Source organism: Nomascus leucogenys, chromosome 3 (genome assembly GCF_006542625.1).
Source record: "Nomascus leucogenys isolate Asia chromosome 3, Asia_NLE_v1, whole genome shotgun sequence".
Lineage (NCBI taxonomy): Eukaryota > Metazoa > Chordata > Mammalia > Primates > Hylobatidae > Nomascus > Nomascus leucogenys.
This window is the reverse complement of record NC_044383.1, coordinates 20,595,587-20,614,503: the sequence shown is the minus strand read 5'-3', so window position 1 is coordinate 20,614,503 and position 18,917 is coordinate 20,595,587. Positions and strand designations below refer to the sequence as shown.

General features: G+C 44.1%; 1 protein-coding gene across 35 annotated transcripts in view; it reads left to right on the top strand.

Moving 5' to 3' along the window:
- Nucleotides 1-18,917, top strand: part of TCF7L2 (transcription factor 7 like 2) — a 221,636-nt gene that overhangs the window by 10,366 nt on the left and 192,353 nt on the right. For 20 of the 35 annotated variants that reach the window (XM_030806956.1, XM_030806944.1, XM_030806934.1 and 17 more), the window contains exon 4: nucleotides 6,756-6,824. The exons of the other annotated variants lie outside the window; for them this stretch is intronic. In XM_030806956.1, the coding sequence (XP_030662816.1) occupies nucleotides 6,756-6,824 (69 nt within the window). The remainder of the gene's footprint in view (nucleotides 1-6,755; nucleotides 6,825-18,917) is intronic. 35 annotated transcript variants of the gene reach the window in all.

Below are 18,917 nucleotides of genomic sequence, written 5' to 3'. Positions count from 1 at the left end.
CTGACTACGCGGTATGAGGGGGAAGTGGGATTCAGAGGTGTTTGCCAGGCCAGGAGAGATGATGGCTCTCATTTCTGACTGGGTCCTTCCTCCCATCCAACCCAAACTTAAAGACCCAGGCCGAAAGGTTTTCTTTTCTAATCAATGGCATGCAGAAACTTACTAGCCCTCAGGGATAGATGTGAATCCCTAAACAGCTCATTACAAAGATGGGGCTGTGGGATCTTTGAACGGGTTATCAGCCGAAGTGTTCTTTGCTTTTCCCATGATAGATTTTTTCTTCCTTAGGCACATCTGATTTCGGGCTGGTAATTCGACCTGTTATATTTTATTCTTTTTGTCATGCAGTAGCCCCAACCAGGTCGGTCTACGGAGGAAGGAATGGCCAGGAGTGGCATCAGCCCTGAAGGAGTTAAAATTGCTCCCTAAAGTTTGGCATCATGAAAATAAATTTGAGGCCTGATAGGCATTAGCAGGGCACAGCACATTTACAGAGCTTAATTAGTACGCACTGTAATTGTTCATGGTCTGCCAGAAGAAGTAATGTTCAGGAAAAGTGGAGTCCCTCTCTTGCAGTCTTCAGCTTGAAACCGATAAATCACTTGCATATTTGTGTAGTGATTCAAATGGAGCTAAGACCTCTCCCATCCCAACATGTGGTAAATTGTAAAGTCAATGAATTGCAGATGTAGGCTACAGTGAGATTCTCTAAGAAAATGCAGAATGAATGGGAAAGAGTGATGCTATAAATATTTACTGAGAAGATAACTAGATTCCTTCGTGCTGGGCCAATTATGATGTACTAAAATATATTAGTAAAATGCTTAAAAAATTGAGAGGATTTGTGTGGGTCTTTGGGTGGGTTGGTTTGTTTTGGAAAGTGAAATAAAAGGCACTATGTTATTGTCGTGTCAGTTTTATTAAGTCTGAATCACAATGGCATACCCAGGGAAGGACACATGAAACCCACATTAATGCAAATTAATTCGTTATGAGTTGCAGCACTGCGACTGCTAAGTGGAGTAATGATGGGGCATCATTTTAAGAGTTTTAGTGTAGCAACTTTTAATGAAAAATGCTGTGTTAGGAATATGTCTCAGCACTTCAGCCCACGCGTTTTTCTATATGCTAGAAATATGTTTTGTACAAGAGCAGGAAACTTGATTCACTTTATTTTTTCCACCAAACAGTTTAAGAACTTTAATTATGTTTTGACGTTGAAATAAAATCATCTAGTTTTTCTCAAAAATCAGCCCAGAAATGCCTAGCACCATAACGAAGTTCAAGCTCAACTTTTTTTTTTTTTTTGGGAGACTTGGCAGCACAAAGTGGAAAAACAATGAACGTAGCATTTCCCCATAGACCTACAGATAAAACTTTCTTGAAGCGACTTTTTCCCCTTTTTTTCTTCTTAGAGAATTTTGGTCTCAGGCAATGTTGCAAGTCAATACTTCTTTCCCCAAATGTGAGTAGGTGGATACGTATAGAAGCTGTAAAAGTTAATGATCGTTCTCTGACTCATAGCTGATGGTTTCAGGTTGAGGAAAAGAAAAATTAATGAGGGTAAATAGACATTTGATGGAACATTGAGACAGGAGAGATTGTTCTTGTGTCTAAAGGCATGCATTTTGTTGCAGCAGAATTTCTGAGGCAGAATGCCAGGAAGTGAAAGGGGATGCTGTCGTTAAGTTATTGTTTAGGGATTGTACAAATGTTCAGTGTCTAGATCTTTGCAGGAATGGCACCTGCCTAAAGTTTGGCATCATGAAAATAAATACTTAATAAAGCTCAAGTACCAGGCAATGCTGGTTTTGCCTTTTCTCTTGAAGTCAGAGGCGCCCCTTGGTACTTTTTATAAGGGCAGGCAGTCACCCAGAGTCTTGGTCAAAAGTTTATTTCCCATTAAATGTAAAAGGCTCTCAACACAGGACTGGGGGCAGTGGGGTAGGGGAAGCTGGGCTCATAATGGCCTGTGGTTGCTCAAATGACTAATGACCTAAGAAAAGGTCTTAGGTACACTAAAAAAAGTATTTTGTTTCTTAAGGTAATTACATGGAAATTAGATTTCAAGTGGCTCATGGTAGTAGCTACAGGGTAGAGAGGAAAGTGGACCAAAAAAACTTAACACCTCCTAAGAAATGATCTGTTTCTTTTTTTTATGTAGATAAGAGAAAGCCAGGTGATTCATAAAACTGAACATAAAGTAAATGTTCCACCTCTTCCCAATTTAGCAGGACGAATAGGCATCAAAAATTAATGTTCATCGTGTTAGAAGTTAGCTTAGTGCTGGAAAAACCAACAGAGGATTTCAGTTGTTTTAATTGTCTTTGAGGAGGAGATTCCTGTGGTTGCATTCCATGTCTGGGTATCTCTGATGTTTTGCATATCAGAAACATCAAATTTAGAGCCCAGTAGCGATTAGAAATAAGACGAAGAATCTAGATATGATGATAATAAGGGAAGGGGGCTAATCTTAAAATGTTGGTATTTACATTGCTGAAGAATTTTGCAAGCCTGTGCTGAGAACGGCCGAGTCTTCACCGTTCTTCCTCTGGACAAGTGAGGGCTGAGGCATTTGTGGGTGGTAGAATGGGGGATGGGCTTGGTCACTGATTTTCGTTGAGGGCTTCATGGGAAGGAATGAAATGGAAAATACGTTGGAGTTCTCATCTGGTGACTCCCTGGGTACTCCAGGCAGGGAGGTGCCATTTCGAAGGTGTGAGGCACAGCCAGGTGAGAGCAGCCATGTGTGCTGGATGAGGAAATGATGTGGCGTGGTCTTGGAGCACTCTTGGTGACTGGTGCAGGACAGTCCCAAGAGATGAGGCAGATGGGAACCTGGTTTTTTTTTTTGAGACGGAGTTTCGCTCTTGTTATCCAGGCCGGAGTGCAGTGGTGCGATCTTGGCTCACTGTAGCCTCTGCCTCCCTGGCTCAAGCAATTCTCCTGCCTCAGCCTCCTGAGTAGCTGGGATTATAGGCGCGCACCACCATGCTGGGCTAATTTTATTTTTTGTATTTTTAATGGAGATGGGGTTTCGCCATCTTGGCCAGGCTGGTCTGGAACTCCTGTCCTCAGGTGATCCGCCCGCCTCGGCCTCCCAAAGTGCTGGGATTACAGGCGCGAGCCACTGCGCCGGGCCTGGGAACCTGGTTTTTAGTTTATTTTATTATTTTTTTTGAGACGGGGTTTTGCTCTTGTTGCCCAGGCTGGAGTGCACTGACGAGATCTCGCTCACCACAACCTCCCCCTCCCGGGTTCAAGCAATTCTCCTGCCTCAGCCTCCCTCATAGCTGCGATTACAGGAATGTGCCACCATGCCCGGCTAATTTTTGTATTTTTTAGTAGAGACGGGGTTTTACCATGTTGGTCAGGCTGGTCTCGAACTCCCGACCTCAGGTGACCCACCCCACCGCCCCCCGCCGCCACCCCACCATCTCGGCCTTCCAAAGCGCTGGGATTACAGGTGTCAGCCATCGCGCCTGGCCAGAACCTGGTTTTTAAAGTCAGATATGCCTCAGTCATCTTGTTCTGGACTTCGCAGTCTCACCTTATATTCCAAAGTACAAATGGCCTACCATCTTTTATTCTTCCTTCTAGCTTCTGGAGAGAGAAATGATTGTTCCAGTTTAGAATGCCAGGGGTTTACTGGGTGTTTGTATTTTTTATCTGTGCCTTAAAATAATTAGATTATAATGAACAAGACATCTTTGTGTTTTACAGGGAAGGAAAAAGCAGTGAAAGTATGCATTTTCGAAAGAAAAGTGTGTTGGGAAAAGAGAGGGTGGAAACCCAAAGGAGAAACAAAAAAATTTTAAGTCCTTGTTGCAGTAGCTGGGGGAAGTGAGCTTGGAAATCTCTCCAGCACAATGGTTGCTGGCTGGGAAGAAAGATCTAACTTAGACACAGAATAAGCTGCTTGTACTGGGTGTGTTTGTGAGCCGGGTGAGGTTTTCTGTGTCACTGGGCACCTGAGGGAAGTTACATGGCTGGGGGATGGGGTGGGGGGCGTTAGAATGGAGTGTGGGTGTCTGTGGGCGCGCGCACGTGTGTGTGTGTATGTGTGTGTGTGTGTGTGTGTGTGTGTGAGAGAGAGAGAGAGAGAGAGAGAGAGAGAGAGAGAGAAGGTAAAATTAACTTTGTCCTATATGTTGGTTTCTCTGCTAGAGTCTTAAGGAACTTGCAGCTGCGTTTTTACAGTTTCAATTACAGCGTTCTCTCTAGGATTGTTAGTATTATTTGGGTGATGATGAAGGCAAGGATTAAGAACAGAACTGGACAAGTGAAAATTGAATTTGGATTAACCACAGTTTGATTAATTTATTCATAAGATTGTGACTAGATGAATTTTTTTTCTACAACATATCCTTAGTTATCAGGTGTCCATTCAATTTTAATTGACAATATAAGATTCCTGTGGTTACCCTGTGTACAGATTGCCTAGGGGCTCTGCAGGGATTGTGGGAAGAAAAGCTTGGACAAGTCTCCATTAAGATCTGAATCAGGCGGTTGGAAAAGAAGAGAATAAAACCAACTGAAAAGAGAGGAACAAGTTGTTAGTGTTGCCTACTGTGCTTGAAGGAGAACCCTCCTCTCAGACAAGAGCTACTTTCTGGCCAAGAATTCCAAGCTCGCAGAGAAACCTGTCCCAGGCACAGAAGTTGTTTTAACATGATGCAGAATTGTCACAGTAATTAGTGCAATCTCCGTTTACTGACTGGCAGTTTTTACAAAAAGGAGATGGGGACAAAGGGTGCAAAGTCATCTTTGTTTTTCAGCGGGTCACTTTACTTATTTATTTTTATTTTTTATTTTTGAGATGGAGTCTCACTCTTACCGCCCAGGCTGGAGTGCAGTGATGAGGTCTTGGCTCACTTCAACTTCTGCCTCCTGGGTCCAAGCAATTTTCCTGCCTTAGCCTCCTGAGTAGCTGGGACTATAGGTGCCCACCACCATGCCTGGCTAATTTTTGTATTTTTGGTAGAGATGGGTTTTCACCATGTTGGCCAGGGTGGTCTCAAACTTCTGACCTAAGGTGATCCGCCCGCCTCAGCCTCCCAAAGTGCTGGGATTACAGGCATGAGCCACTGCACCCTGCCAGCGGTTCACTTCAGATACTGCTTCTGAGTGTGTGTGTGGGGCTGTGCGTGGGGGACAGATCTTCTGTTGTTTTAGGGCAATGTGGTTTATTACTCTCCTTTGACAGGTATAGGGTTTTTTTTCCCACCTACTTCATTGTGTCTCCTTTTAATTTTGATTAATATTCTGTTTGGGGCAAGCAGACTTGCATTATATCTATATATCAATATATATGTAGTATTTTCTGTTTGTTTATTTGGAACAGATAAAATGATCTCAGAGCCCACTGCATCCTAAAATGGATATTTATAGACTTAGCCCATGAACAACATGGATTTAGACTATTTTTTTTTTATTGGATTACTACCCTTGTGTTTATTTTGAGTTAGTTCAAAAGTTCTTATGTGATTTTTCCCCCTTTATTTATTTTTTAAAACTGTGTGGACTGAATTGTTTTTCTTCCAGGGAGCAAGATACAAATTATCTGGATCTGAAACTCACAGCCTAAATTACACTTTGTGCTAGTAACACAGATGTGTTCTGGTAGTAGTAATAGCACAGGAGTAGTAACAGTAGTTTGTTATAATGCTACAGATCCATGTTTGGAAATGCAGTTGATTTGCCTGTTGCAAGGAGGGGAATGGACATCAATTTCCCAGGGTCATCTGGTTCCTCATTATTAGTTCCTATATGGCAAATTAAAATGCATTTTCAGGTAATTGTTGAGATCCTTTAGTGATTATTGTATTGTTTATAAAATAAATCAGCAGATGGTATTTGTTTTCCCAATTGATGTGATCCCAAGATTAACAAGTATTATTTGAGAAGATGAGAACTGGGTGAACCATCTTGCTCTTCCTTTCTATTTCGGGATACCTGCTTCTTTGATGGGTGGTCTCTAGGACTTCAGAGGGAAAGGCTCAGGACAGACTTAGACCTTGGGGAGGGTCTGAGCCAATCAGCGACTTACATTCACTCAGTTGCCATCTAGTAGGTGGTCCTCCCTTAGAAAATTGGTGGCTTTCTGGCAGTGTTTGGCCCTCTCTTTGGGGAAGTGTGGATTACTAGAGTGCAGGCGACAGAGATGGCCTGGGATGGACAGCTTAGTCATCATGAAAGAATGTGTAAGGCATCGGGTGGCCCCTGAATTCTGTCTGACACATTTGTTTTCCCAGAAATAGAATTGCAATGGAGAGCTGGGGCCCAGTTACTAGAAATATGGGGGTGGGGTGCTTGTACTTGTTGCAGTCTTGTGGCTTCTCATAATCTTTTCTCTCCTAATCCTTCCTCTTGCCTACATGTTGCAATTCTGATGACTTTTTGCAGCACACAGTTCATTTTTCTTCAGCATCCCGCTCAGCACACTGGCTTCCTTTATGTCTTAATGGGCATCCGTCTTTCCTTTTCATGTCATTGATTCTCACTCCTGGCCCCCACCTTCCCTGTATGCTTATTGAATAGGTGCTTAAAAAAAAAAAACAAAAACAAAAAAACTTTACCTTAGATTGTTATGATCATCTTATCCATAGCAACAAATGAAAGTACACAGGTCTTGATTGAATGCCAAGGCTGCAGTTCAATCTAGGAAGGTTTGTCTGCTATTCATAAACTGCTTAAGATGTTTTCTTGTAGTTTGTGACATAAGCAGAACGCTTTGATTTGGTTTCTTTCTACAGCTCCATTTTCAGTCCGGCAGCACACATTACTCTGCGTACAAAACGATTGAACACCAGATTGCAGTTCAGGTAGGAAACGCAAGAGATTCTGAAGCTTGAATTGTCTATATGTAGGTCTCTTGTGTGTTTTATTCTCCGCCCCTTCCCCCAACTGAGATGATGATGATGATGGTGATGGTGATGGTGGTGGTGGTGATGGTGGTAGTGGTGGTGATGGTGGTGGTGGTGATGGTGGTGGTGGTGGTGGTGGTGGTGGTGGTGGTGGTGGTGGGGGTTGAATCACTGGGAGAGAAGGGGAGCAAAGGAGACAGAAGCAGGAGAAATGCTGCTGAAATGATTTAGAGATATGGAAAGAAAGAGAAGGCTGTGCTTATTATTAAGAGTTTCTTGATCGGGCATAATGGGCACACAGACCCCAGCTTGATTACTGTTTTTCTTTGCTTAGGGAGGGATCTTGAATTGGGAGTAAAATGGGGTGGCACAGTGTGAATGGGAAGGCTTAAAGGGAGAGGTGGGAGAGGAGGCCGTGTGACAGCCAGAGGGTTGTTTCTGGTGGATCAAAATCATGTTAAGTGGTGCTAAGAATATCTCTTTGGACCTGATCATCCTGAAATGTTGATTTCTCTTGGACCTGTCGATGTATGACACTAAATGTGCTGGAAGGGAAAGGTGACAGATCCCGGCTTCTGATGAGTGTCCTGTTTCCTGCTCACGTAGTACTTCCATTCTCTTAAATCCAAAGGCTAAACAAATCATGGACTAATATAGACTCGGAGCTGAACTGATGCCAGCAAAATGCAGTAGAGGAGGGAGAGCAGACTAATACGATTTTCGTCTGTCTGCCTGGCCTTGCTGGGATGGATGTACCTCACGGTGTAACTAATGGTACCAAAACTTCTTGAGTGTTCTGGCTTAACCCTTCGAAGGGATTCTCTTGAAACCTTTTGCTGTAGTGTTAAAGTCTAGCTGGAGAGCCTTCTTCTCTTCTGAGTTGATGTTGGTTTGTTAGATGATTTGCGTTATTCCATGACTTCTTTTCTGGTCAGGAGCCCTTGCAGATAACTTGTCTGTGTCTGTGTGTGTGTGTGTGTATATGTGTATGTGTGTGTGTGTGTGTGTGTGTGTGTGGTCTTAGGTAGCTGCAGCCACAATGCATCTTTGTAGCTCTGTCATCTCAGATCTGCATCTTCCTCGATAAGACTTCCAGATAGCTGTTTGCCCCAGGTAAACGGAATTATTCCGCCAGTGGAAAGCATGAGTCAGCAGACATTTTTATTTGGTGCATTCCTAGTGTTTCTGTACTCATTTTCAGGCCACAGCAACTTATTTTAAAAATATTTGAGGCTGGGTGAGGTGGCTCATGCCTGTAATCCCAGCACTTTGGGAGGCTGAGGCGGGCGGATCACTTGAGGTCAGGAGTTCAAGACCAGCCTGGCCAACATGGTGAAACCCCACCTCTACTAAAAATATAAAAGTTCGCCCGGTGTGGTGGTGGGCCCCTGTAATCCCAGCTAATCAGGAGGCTGAGGCAGGAGAATCACTTGCACCCGGGAGGGGGAGGTTGCGGTGAGCCAAGATCATGCCACTGCACTCCAGCCTGGGTGACAAGAGTGAGACTCTTGTCTAAAATACATAATATATATATATTTTTTTTCTTTTTTTTTTTATTACTTCTGTAGTTGTGCTGCCGACCTTCTTGTGTGTGTCTTTTGGGGGAAAGTGTGACTCTTGATTTTACCCTTCTCCACTCCTAACTGTTTCCAAGACTGACGTGTCTTTAACTTGAGGCTGCAGTTGTTCTTTTTGGCATGCTGCCCATTGGTCTCTCCTTCTTCCTTTTGATGGACAGCATAGTAGGTCTTGCTCCCAGAAAGTGCTTTAGATGCAGGACTTGGTTAGAGAATAAGCCCAAACCCTAACTCCTGGTGCCTGGGTGGATGTACAACTCTTGGTGAACGGGTGGATGTACCATGTCAAGGCCTCCTACATCTTGGTAGTGCTGGAAAATCTTGTTGCCTGGGGTGTGGGAATTGTTGAGGTTGAATAGGATAGTGATCCTTATCTTGGTGTGGAAAGGCTGGCTGGGGCCATGTCACTGGGAGACTAGCCCGCACCGGACCAGCTGTTGTATCTTTACACCCGTTGCTGAAGTGCCCCTTGTTAGGCCGAGCAGTTCGTCTTTCTCCAAACCACCTGGCACGGTGCAGGCCATGTGAAGCTCTTTCTCAGGAGGAAGATGGAGTAAATTACAGAGCTCATTGTTTTGGAGGACTGAAACCATTACTATTCCTCCATGAACAGGTAGTATTGTTCTCTGCTTCTATTTGCTAAGGCTTGATGCCCACGTGGGCAAACAGAGAGACATTTTATTAGAGACCCAGCACCATGCTTTTGCAGTGTTCATTCTCCCTCAGTCTCTGCTAGACCCGCACAAGGCCAAGCTAAATGGCATCTAGCTGTAATTTTAGTTTGATCATCAAAGGATAAATGGCAAAAAACAAAACCAAAGAAGCAAAGGGAAAAGAAGGGGCAAGCTTAGACAAAATGAAATTGTTCCCAAAGTACATTGGGGAGCTCATAATCTTTTTGCTCTGGATGCAGCATAGAGCAGACATGTTCCTTTCACTCCATTCTCCAACTTAAGGCTAAATGCAGCGTGATTGTCGGGGCAGAATTATTGTCCCTGGAAACTTAAAACTGTTTAACCTTAATAAATACTAAATTTCAATAGAAGCTGATCTTGTTGCTCTCCTAAGCTACATCCTAAAATAACCCAGAGTACTATGACCCTGTGCATCACATTAGACTCATACTCTTTTTCCCTTCCCATCCCTCCTGTAATCTCAGGACTCAGCCAAGCTCACCGTTTATATGAATGGCCTTGAGTGATTCTATAGACACGTCACATTCTTATAAAAGGTTTGGACACAATAGCAGTTGCTATGTTTAGATCTTTCCTACTTTTGACAGCCTCCTAGCTCCCCTTGGTTTTGAAAAGACAAGAGCAACTCAGCTGGCCACGTTCTCCCAAAATGGGTAACACAAATAAAACTAGAAAGAAAATTAAAAGTTTTTTTTTTTTTTTTTTTTTTGAGACGGAGTCTGGCTCTTTCACCCAGGCTGGAGTGCAGTGGCGCGATCTCGGCTCACTGCAGGCTCCGCCCCCCGGGGTTCACGCCATTCTCCTGCCTCAGCCTCCCGCGTAGCTGGGACTACAGGTGCCCGCCACCTTGCCCGGCTAATTTTTTGTATTTTTAGTAGAGACGGGGTTTCACTGTGTTAGCCAGGATGGTCTCGATCTCCTGACCTCGTGATCCGCCTGCCTCGGCCTCCCAAAGTGCTGGGATTACAGGCGTGAGCCACCGCGCCCGGCCTTAAAAGTTTTTTTAATGAGACGGAGTTTCGCTCTTTGTTGCCCAGGCTGGAGTGCAATGGCGCGATCTCGGCTCACCGCAACCTCCACCTCCCAGGTTCAAGTGATTCTTCAAGTGATTCTCCTGCCTCAGCCTCCCGAGTAGCTGGGATTACAGGCATGTGCCACCACGCCCGGCTATTTTTGTATTTTTAGTGGAGATGGGGTTTCTCCATGTTGGTCAGGCTGGTCTCGATCTCCTGACCTCAGGTGATCTGCCTGCCTTGGCCTCCCAAAGTGCTGGGATTACAGGCATGAGCCACCGCACCTGGCCGAAAATTAAAAGATCTTTTAGAAAAGACATTGTTTTAAAATTCTATTGACCTTTAAAATGTTTTATTGAAGTATAATTTACATGTAACACAGTACACAGAACTTTAGTAGAGAGTAGAGAGGTGGATGAAGTTTTCCGTATGTGAACGTCCATGAAACCATTACTCAGATCAATATATAGAATGAGGTTGGGACACATTTATTGTCAAGGGCCAGACAGCAAATATTTTGGGCTTTTTGAGCCGCTCAGTCTCTGTTGCAACTACATTTGACCCTTGAACGGCACAACACGAGTTTGAACCACATGGATCCACTTAGACATGGATTTTCTTCTGCCTCTGAGACAGCAAGACCAACCTCTTGTCTTCCTCCTCTTCCTCCTCAGCCAACTCATCCCAAAGACGGCAAGGATGAAGACCTTTATGATGATCCACTTCCACTTAATGAATAGTAAATATGTTTTTTTTATGATTTTCTTAATACCATTTTCTTTAGCTTACTTTATTGTAAGAATACAGCATATAATATATACATAAATTATATATTAATTGACTGTTTATGTTATCGGTCAGGCTTCCAGTCAACAGTAGGCTATTAGTTAAGTTTTTGGGGAGTCAAAAGGTATACTCGGGTTTTCTTTTTCTTTTCTTTTTGAAATGGATTCTCATTCTGTCACCCAGGCTAGAGTGCAGTGGCGTGATCTCGGCTCACTGCAACCTCCGCCTCCCAGGCTCAAGCGATTCTCCTACCTCAGCCTCACTAGTAGCTGTTACTACAGGTGCCTGCCACCATGCTCAGCTCATTTTTTGTATTTTTAGTAGAGATGGGGTTTCACCATGTTAGCCAGGATGGTTTCAATCTCCTGACCTCGTGATCTGCCCATTTGGCCTCCCAAAGTGCTGGGATTATAGGCGTGAGCCACTGGGCCTGACCTATACTCGGCTTTTCAACTGTGCGGGGGTTCGGTGTCCCTGGCCTGGGGGTTCAGGGGTCAACTGTACTCAGCGCTTCTATTGTGGTTTGAAAGCAGTCAATGATAAACCCAAAGGAATATATATATGTTCCTTGTTGTGTCTCAGTAAAACTTTATTTAGAAAAAAACAGGCAGTTGCTGGATTTGGCCCTAGAGGCTAACTTCTGATAAAGAGCTCCCCAGAAATCTGCCGTGTTTCCCCCTTTTTCCAGTTATTTGGCTTCTTCCTCTCTGCCCTGCCCCCACTGAAAAGTCTGTTAGTTTTATTTATCACTGTGGATTAGTTTTGCCCAGTTTTTGGCTTCATGTAAATGGAATCTTACAGAATATACTGTTTCATGTCTGGCCACACTCAGCCTATGTCTGTGAGTTTCATCCATGTTATTGTGGGTAGCAATGGTTTGCTCTTTTTCATGGCCAGGTAGTATTCCACTGATGAATCTACTTCAGTGCATGCATCCTTCCTACGTTGTTGGATATTTGGGTTGCTTCCAGTTTTTTTGCAATTATGAATAAAGTTCTAGTAACATTCTCCCACACATCTTTTGGGGAAACATATATTTCCATTTCTGTTCATACACCAAGAGTAGACTTGGGGGGGCATGGGGTAAATGTATGTTTAGTCTTGCACTGACCTTCTGAGAGAGACTTGAGTGCTGGATTTGAGTATTGTCATTGCAACAGGGCCAGTAGTTGTTAGGTATGTGAGTGATACTTGTAGGGTGAGCAGTACATTTATCTAGGTGTGATCAGAGGCCAATTGCCCAAGCTCCGGTGCAGGCCCCTTCATGCAGTGATTTGGCCTTTGGCCCCAGCTCCTAGGAACTCCTCCCACTGTCTCCATTAACCTGGGAGGAGGACTAGCAGGCTGAATTCCAGAGGTGGACCCACACTGCAGATGTGTATAAACAGAGCTGTCTCCCAGGAATGCCCCGCAGGTGATTATAGATAATGTTTAGGCATCTCTATTGCCTTCATGAAGAAAGCCCTTCCAGCACTCCTACTCTCAGCATTATTCCAACCCCATGAGCACTGTTGTGATGAAGGTCAAGACCCACAGAGGATGTTTCCCTTGGTTTTCGGAAGGGCTACTTCTGAGCCAATTAAGCCTTTGTTTTAGGAGCGTTTTGGCCAAAGGTTGATGTTTTAACACCAAGTCAGATGTGATTTAGGAAAAACCTCCACATGCAGCAAAAACAAACTGTGTAGACCTTTCTTGGTTGTTATTCTTTTTAGATTTGAAGTGGTTTGTGTGTGTGTGTGTGTGTGTGTGTGTGCATGTGCGCGCCTGTGCGTCCACACAAAGACAACTAGGAGAGGATCCAGAAGAAATGGACCATTTTATTTGTTTACACAGCTGAGGAGTGGATACTGTGCAGTGGGGGTTACTTTCCCTCTTGTTCTCATGCTTGCAAGTTCCCATCTGAGCTTTACCAAAGCATAACCTTCTGCTTGGTCTTAGAACTCCTCCACCATGAATCAGGCCTCCTCCAGGGCCTGGGTGCGTTTTGGAGCCAAGGAGAGAAGAATATTAACTGGAGAGTGTCCTTACCCCATGTTGGCCACTTATTCCTGTATGTGAACTGGATGTTCAGTCTTGTCCGTGTCTTAACATTGCTAAGATTCCTGGGGTGTGTTGACATAGAGTCTACGTCTGTGTCTGAGTATACCCTTCATACTGTGATGAGCATGGCCAGAAATTAGTACCAGCGGACTGGCCCAGCATTGAAGAATGAGGTGGCAGTGTTTGCAGGGCGCTTGACTTTCTCCCACTTCAGGTTTTTGATGGGGGTCTCTTGTGTTCTGGGCCTTTCCTCTCACCCATCACAAGTTCCCTGGCCTTCCTGTTTTCATGAGGATTTGCTCTTGGCTGAGCAGCAGATCCAGGCTAAGTGAAGAACTCCTGGAAACAGGTTCAGCCCTTGGTGCAGTCACTTCCTCACGTTTCCTTTAGAGCTGTAGCAGACTCAGGCTGTGACATTTCATGTCCATTTTCCACAAAGGAATGAAGAATTAGAAAGAGATCATTTCACTAGAGTAGTTTGATAGAACCTGTGGATGCCAGGTGACTTGCTCAAGAGGTTCATTGACTTGCTATGGTGATGAGTTTTAGCCTAATTAGCTAATTTAAGTCCATACCTCAGAAGAATGTTCATTCATGAAAAATATTTGCATCTAATGTATGCCAGGCCACTGGAGAATTCATCAGTGAGCAAAACAGACAAAAATCCCTTGCTCTCACCAAGCTTAAATTCTAGTGATATTTTAAATACTAACTTATAAACACTCCATTCCCAAACTGAGTTAGGTTTCCAGTGTAGTCCAGGAGTTAGATTTTCTTTTTCTTTTATTTTTTTGAGACAGAGCCTTGCTCTGTTGTCCAGGCTGGAGTGCAGTGGCACCATCTCGGTCCACTGCAACCTCCACCTCCCGGGTTTCAAGCAATTCTCCTGCCTCAGCCTTTTGAGTAGCTGAGATTACAGGTGTGTGCCACCACACCTGGCTAATTTTTGTATTTTTAGCAAAGATGGGAATTTCACCATGTTGGCCAGGCTGGTCTTGAACTCCTGACCTCAGGTGATCCTCCTGCCTTGGCCTCCCAAAATGCTGGGATTACAGGTGTGAGCGAGCCACCACGCCCGGACAGGAGTTACTTTTTTTTTTTTTTGAGATGGAGTGTGGCTCTGTCACCCAGTCTGGAATGCAGTGGTGTGATGTCAGCTCACTGCAACCTCCACCTCCTGAGTTCAAGCAATTCTCCTGCCTCAGCCTCCTGAGTAACTGGGACTACAGGTGCGTGCCACCACACCCAGCTAATTTTTGTATTTTTAGTAGATACGAGGTCTCACCATGTTGACCAGGCTAGTCTCAAACTCCTGACCTCAGGTGATCCATCTGCCTCGGCCTCCCAAAGTGCTGGGATTATAGGTGTGAGCCACTGGGCCTGGCCGTCATTTTTTTTTCTTTTTTTTTTTTTTTTGAGGCGGAGTCTTGCTCTGTTGCCCAGGCTGGTGTGCAGTGGCGCGATCTCGGCTCACTGCAACCTCTGCCCCCTGAGTTCAAGTGATTCTCCTGCCTCAGCCTCCCGCCAGCCGTCATTTTTAATCAGGGTTGTGATTTTCAACCTACTGAAGTTTGAGAATTGCTGCCTTAGAGTCTTCTGAAACCAATCAATTGATCATTTATTGGCTGTCCCAGTCATTTTCACTAGCCAAATAAAAAATGAGGGCTGGCTAAGTACTACACTGGGATAACATTTTCTTATTTTGAATGAGAAATTGGACTGCCCTTATGTTCCAGTGAGTTTTTGAGGCCTTTATTTTCCCATTCTTATGTGAAGACAGCCAGATACTTTTGCAAAGCTTGAGAAAAATCATTTGTTTATGGAAGAGTAGCTTGGACAATAAGGTGCTTAGACTTTGGGGTCAGAGGCAATAACAATAGTTAGTAATAATAGCTGCTTATGGTTATTGAATTCTCTTGAGAGGTCCAGTGTTAAATGCTTTTTGTGAATTATTATTATTATTTTGAGACAGGGTCTCACTCTGTCACCCAGGCTGGAGTACAGTGGCGTGATCATAGCTCACTGCAGCCTCGACCTCCCCGGGCTAAGGTGATTCTCCCACCTCAGCCTCTTGAGTAGCTGGGACTACAGGTATGCATCACCACACCTGGCTAATTTTTGCATTTTTAGTGGAGATTGGGTTTCGCCATGTTGCCCAGTCTGGTCTCTAACTCCTGAGCTCAAGCTATCCGCCTGCCTTGGCCTCCCAAAGTGCTGGGGATTACAGGCGTGATCCACCGCGCCCAGCATCTGTGAATTCTTTACTGATTCTTCATAACTACACAGAGGGAAATTTGAAAGGTGTAGTTACTGGTATTATCACCATTATCCTCATTTTGTAAACGAGGAAACAGATACCTGAGATATTTTGCCCAAGGCCAATTAGGATTCAAACCCAGACAGTGTGACTGGAGAGAGACTGTCCTACATAGGCTTATGGTAACTATTGCCTGCTCAAAGTAATGCTCACAAGGGTCTAGGGGTTCCCTTACAGCAGTGGCTACCAACCAGCCTTCTGGGCAACACACATAGGAATCACGTGGGACCTGGTAAAAAGTACAGAATCCTGGCTTCTACTGCTTGGAGATTCTCATTTAGGGACTAGGTCAGTGTTTCACAAGCTCGAGTATCACCTGGAGGGCACCCGGAGAGCAGACTGGGAATCTACCCCCAGGGTTTCAGGTTCTGTAAGCTTGGAACGGGTCCTGACATTTGCAAGCTTTTAATTAATGCTGTGTTCCTTCTCTGGGGATAGCTCTTGGAGAACCACTGGACTAGGGCAAGGGTTCCCAGCTTGGACTGTTAGGTTATACTCACTCAGGAAGCATTTCCAACAATATTCAGCCCAGGCCCTGCCCCAGACCAACTGAGTCAGCATCTCTGGGGGTTGGGGCCTGTGCATCCCTGAGCTGCAAAAGCTTCCCAGCTTTTAGTGAGCAGGCCGGGTTGAGGCATGCTGGCCTAGGGGATCCTGGAATCTGCTACCACTTCCCCACACTGGATGATTCTAAGGCACACACACTAGAGAACAACTATTGTAAGCCTTTTTTATTGGTTTGTTTATTTAATTTTAATTTTATTTATTTATTTTTGAGATGGAGTCTCACTCTGTTGCCCAGGCTGGAGTACAGTGATGCCATCTCGGCTCACTGCAACCTCTGCCTCCTGGGTGCAAGCTGTTCGCCTGCCTCAGCTTCCCAAGTATCTGAGATTACAGGTTCTTGCCACCACGCCGTGGCTAATTTTTGTATTTTTGGTAGAGATGGGGTTTCACCATGTTGGCCAGGCTGGACTTGAACCCTCACCTCAAGTAATCTGCCCGCCTTGGCCTCCCAAAGTACTGGGATTATAGGTGGGGGCCACTGCACCCTGCCAATTTTTAATTGTTTTGTAGAGACGGGTCTCACCTTGTTGCCCAGGCTGATACAGTCCATTTTAATAGGCAAGGAAACAGGTGCATGGAGGTGAATGGGTTGCTCCCAGTTCTTATCACTTGGTGGACACGGGACAAGACGAGAATCCAGGAGTCCAATGCAGCTTTCTTTCAACACTGCTTTCTTTCTGTCTTTCCAGGAGAGGTTATCATCTTGTCTAAGCCAATAGCAATTGGATTACATTGGCCAGATAAAATAAAACAATCTAGTTTTACCGTTTTTACTTATATAATTTTAAAACTTATATCTGTTTTAATTATATCATTGTATTTGTATGAGTTGAGATATTTGTATCTGTTCATTCTCCACCATATTAGGGCACTTAGTTCGGAAGAGGGCTGGTGAGGATACCAAGAGAATGTCTGGTAGTCTTTAACTGGAACTACCAGAAAGAAAAAAACAACTGTCGTATCAGCCATAAGTGTGCCTCTTATGGGCCACGGCAGGTGGGCCTTGAGGTCTGACCTATGGCAGTCAGCTGCTGGTATTTTCTTTTTTTTGTTTTTGTTTTTGTTTTTGAGTTGAGTCTCGCTCTGTTGCCCAGGCTGGAGTGCAGTGATGCGATCTCGGCTCGCTGCAACCTCTGCCTCCCGGGTTCAAGCAATTCTCTGCTTCGAGCCTCCTGATTGGCTGGGATTACAGGCGCCTGCCACCATGCCCGGCTAATTTTTTTGTATTTTTAGTAGAGACGGGGTTTCACCATCTTGACCAGGCTGGTCTTGAACTCCTGACCTCGTGATCCACCCACCTCAGCCTCCCAAAGTGCTGGGATTACAGGCATGAACCACCGCTCCCGGCCGCCTGCTGTTATTTTCTTAGTATAACTTCATTTTGTAAATTCTACTTTATAATATTTATTTTATAAAGTCCTTGAAAATCATGGGATTGTTTAGCTGAGCACAGAAATTTCTAAATGGGTTGTGACTGACATTTACAGGCTTATCAGGCTTAGTAGTTAATTTGTTTCTGGAGTTTGATTTGGTTGCATTGTATCAAGTCCTGATCAAACAGATAAGTGGTTGCTTCTTTTTTTTTCTTTTTCTTTTTTTTTACTGGTTTGCCTTGAAATCTTAGCATCCGCTTCAATTAAACAGAAATGGCATTACTTATTCCTGGGGGTTCCACCAAAACCACTGGATGGATGGTAGTGTGTTTAACAGTTAATGAATACTACATTGAAATGTAAAAATAAAGTTTAAAAGTAGGTACATTTACTATATTATCTCTATTTATATGTTATAAAAAGAAACATTCACATCAAACATGTGGAGTCTTTGAAGCATCTTCACAAAATCCTAGTGTTTTAAGGGGTGCAGCTAGGAAAATACTTGGTTATACCACATTCCACCCAGATTGAGGCTTGGTCTGGAAACTGGCATGTCTGTGTCTTTGGTTAGTAGTAGGGGCTGGATGAGATAGGATGACTTAATGCAGGACTTCTCAGCCTCAGCACTGTTGACATTTTGGGCTGGAGAATTCTTCGTTGCAGGGGACCATCTTGTGCATTGCAGGGTGTTTATTTTTAAATTTTATTTATTTTTATTTTTATTTGAGACAGAGTCTCACTCTATTGCCTAGGCTGGAGTGCAGCGTTGCGATCTTGGATCACTGCAATCTCTGCCTCCTGGGTTCAAGGGATACTCATACCTCAGACTCCCCAGTAGCTGGGATTATAGGTGTGCACCACCATGCCTGGCTAATTTTTATATTTTCAGTAGAGATGAGGTTTCACCATGTTGGCCAGGCTGTTGTCAAACTCCTGACCTCAAGTGATCCGCCTGTCTCGGCTTCCCAAAGTGCTGGGATTACAGGCGTGAGCCGCCACGATCGGCCTGTAGGGTGTTTATTTAGCACCATTCATTGCCCTCTTCCCTCTCGATGCCACTGGCACCCAACAAAAATGTGACAACTGAAAATATCTCTAGACATTGCCGCATGTCCCCTGGGAATCAAAATCATTCCCTGGTTGAGAACCTCTGACTCAGTGTAATAGTTTAAAGCATGCACCCTACCATTGGTATTATACTACATTACCTTTGCATTTTAAAGAAACGGGTACGAGTGGAGGTGAATAGTTCAGTTCCTGCTTCTGGAGTCAGGTATATCTATCTGGGTTTGAGTGTCGGCTCTGCTAAGCTTCAGTTTCCTAAATCTGTAAAATGGGGATAATGGCAGTACCTGTTTCTAGAGTTGGGAGATTAAACAAGGTAAGATATATAATGATGTGGGCAGTACGATGATACAGGGAAGCGTGCTTGATAAATGTAAGCTGCTGTTTTTACCATTGAGGATTATGAAGTACTTGTTTGCACATTTAGAATATGCTTTATCCCGACATGCATTGTGTATTTTTTATTTCCTGTCAAGAGTATCACGCATGATAAATTTGATAACTTGGACTATCTTTGCTGGGTAACAAAGATTTATGACTCCTATTCCTGTTGGTTGCTGTTTGCATTTCTCTTATGTCACTGAAAATTTTTTGCTGGGTCCTTGTTACATTTGA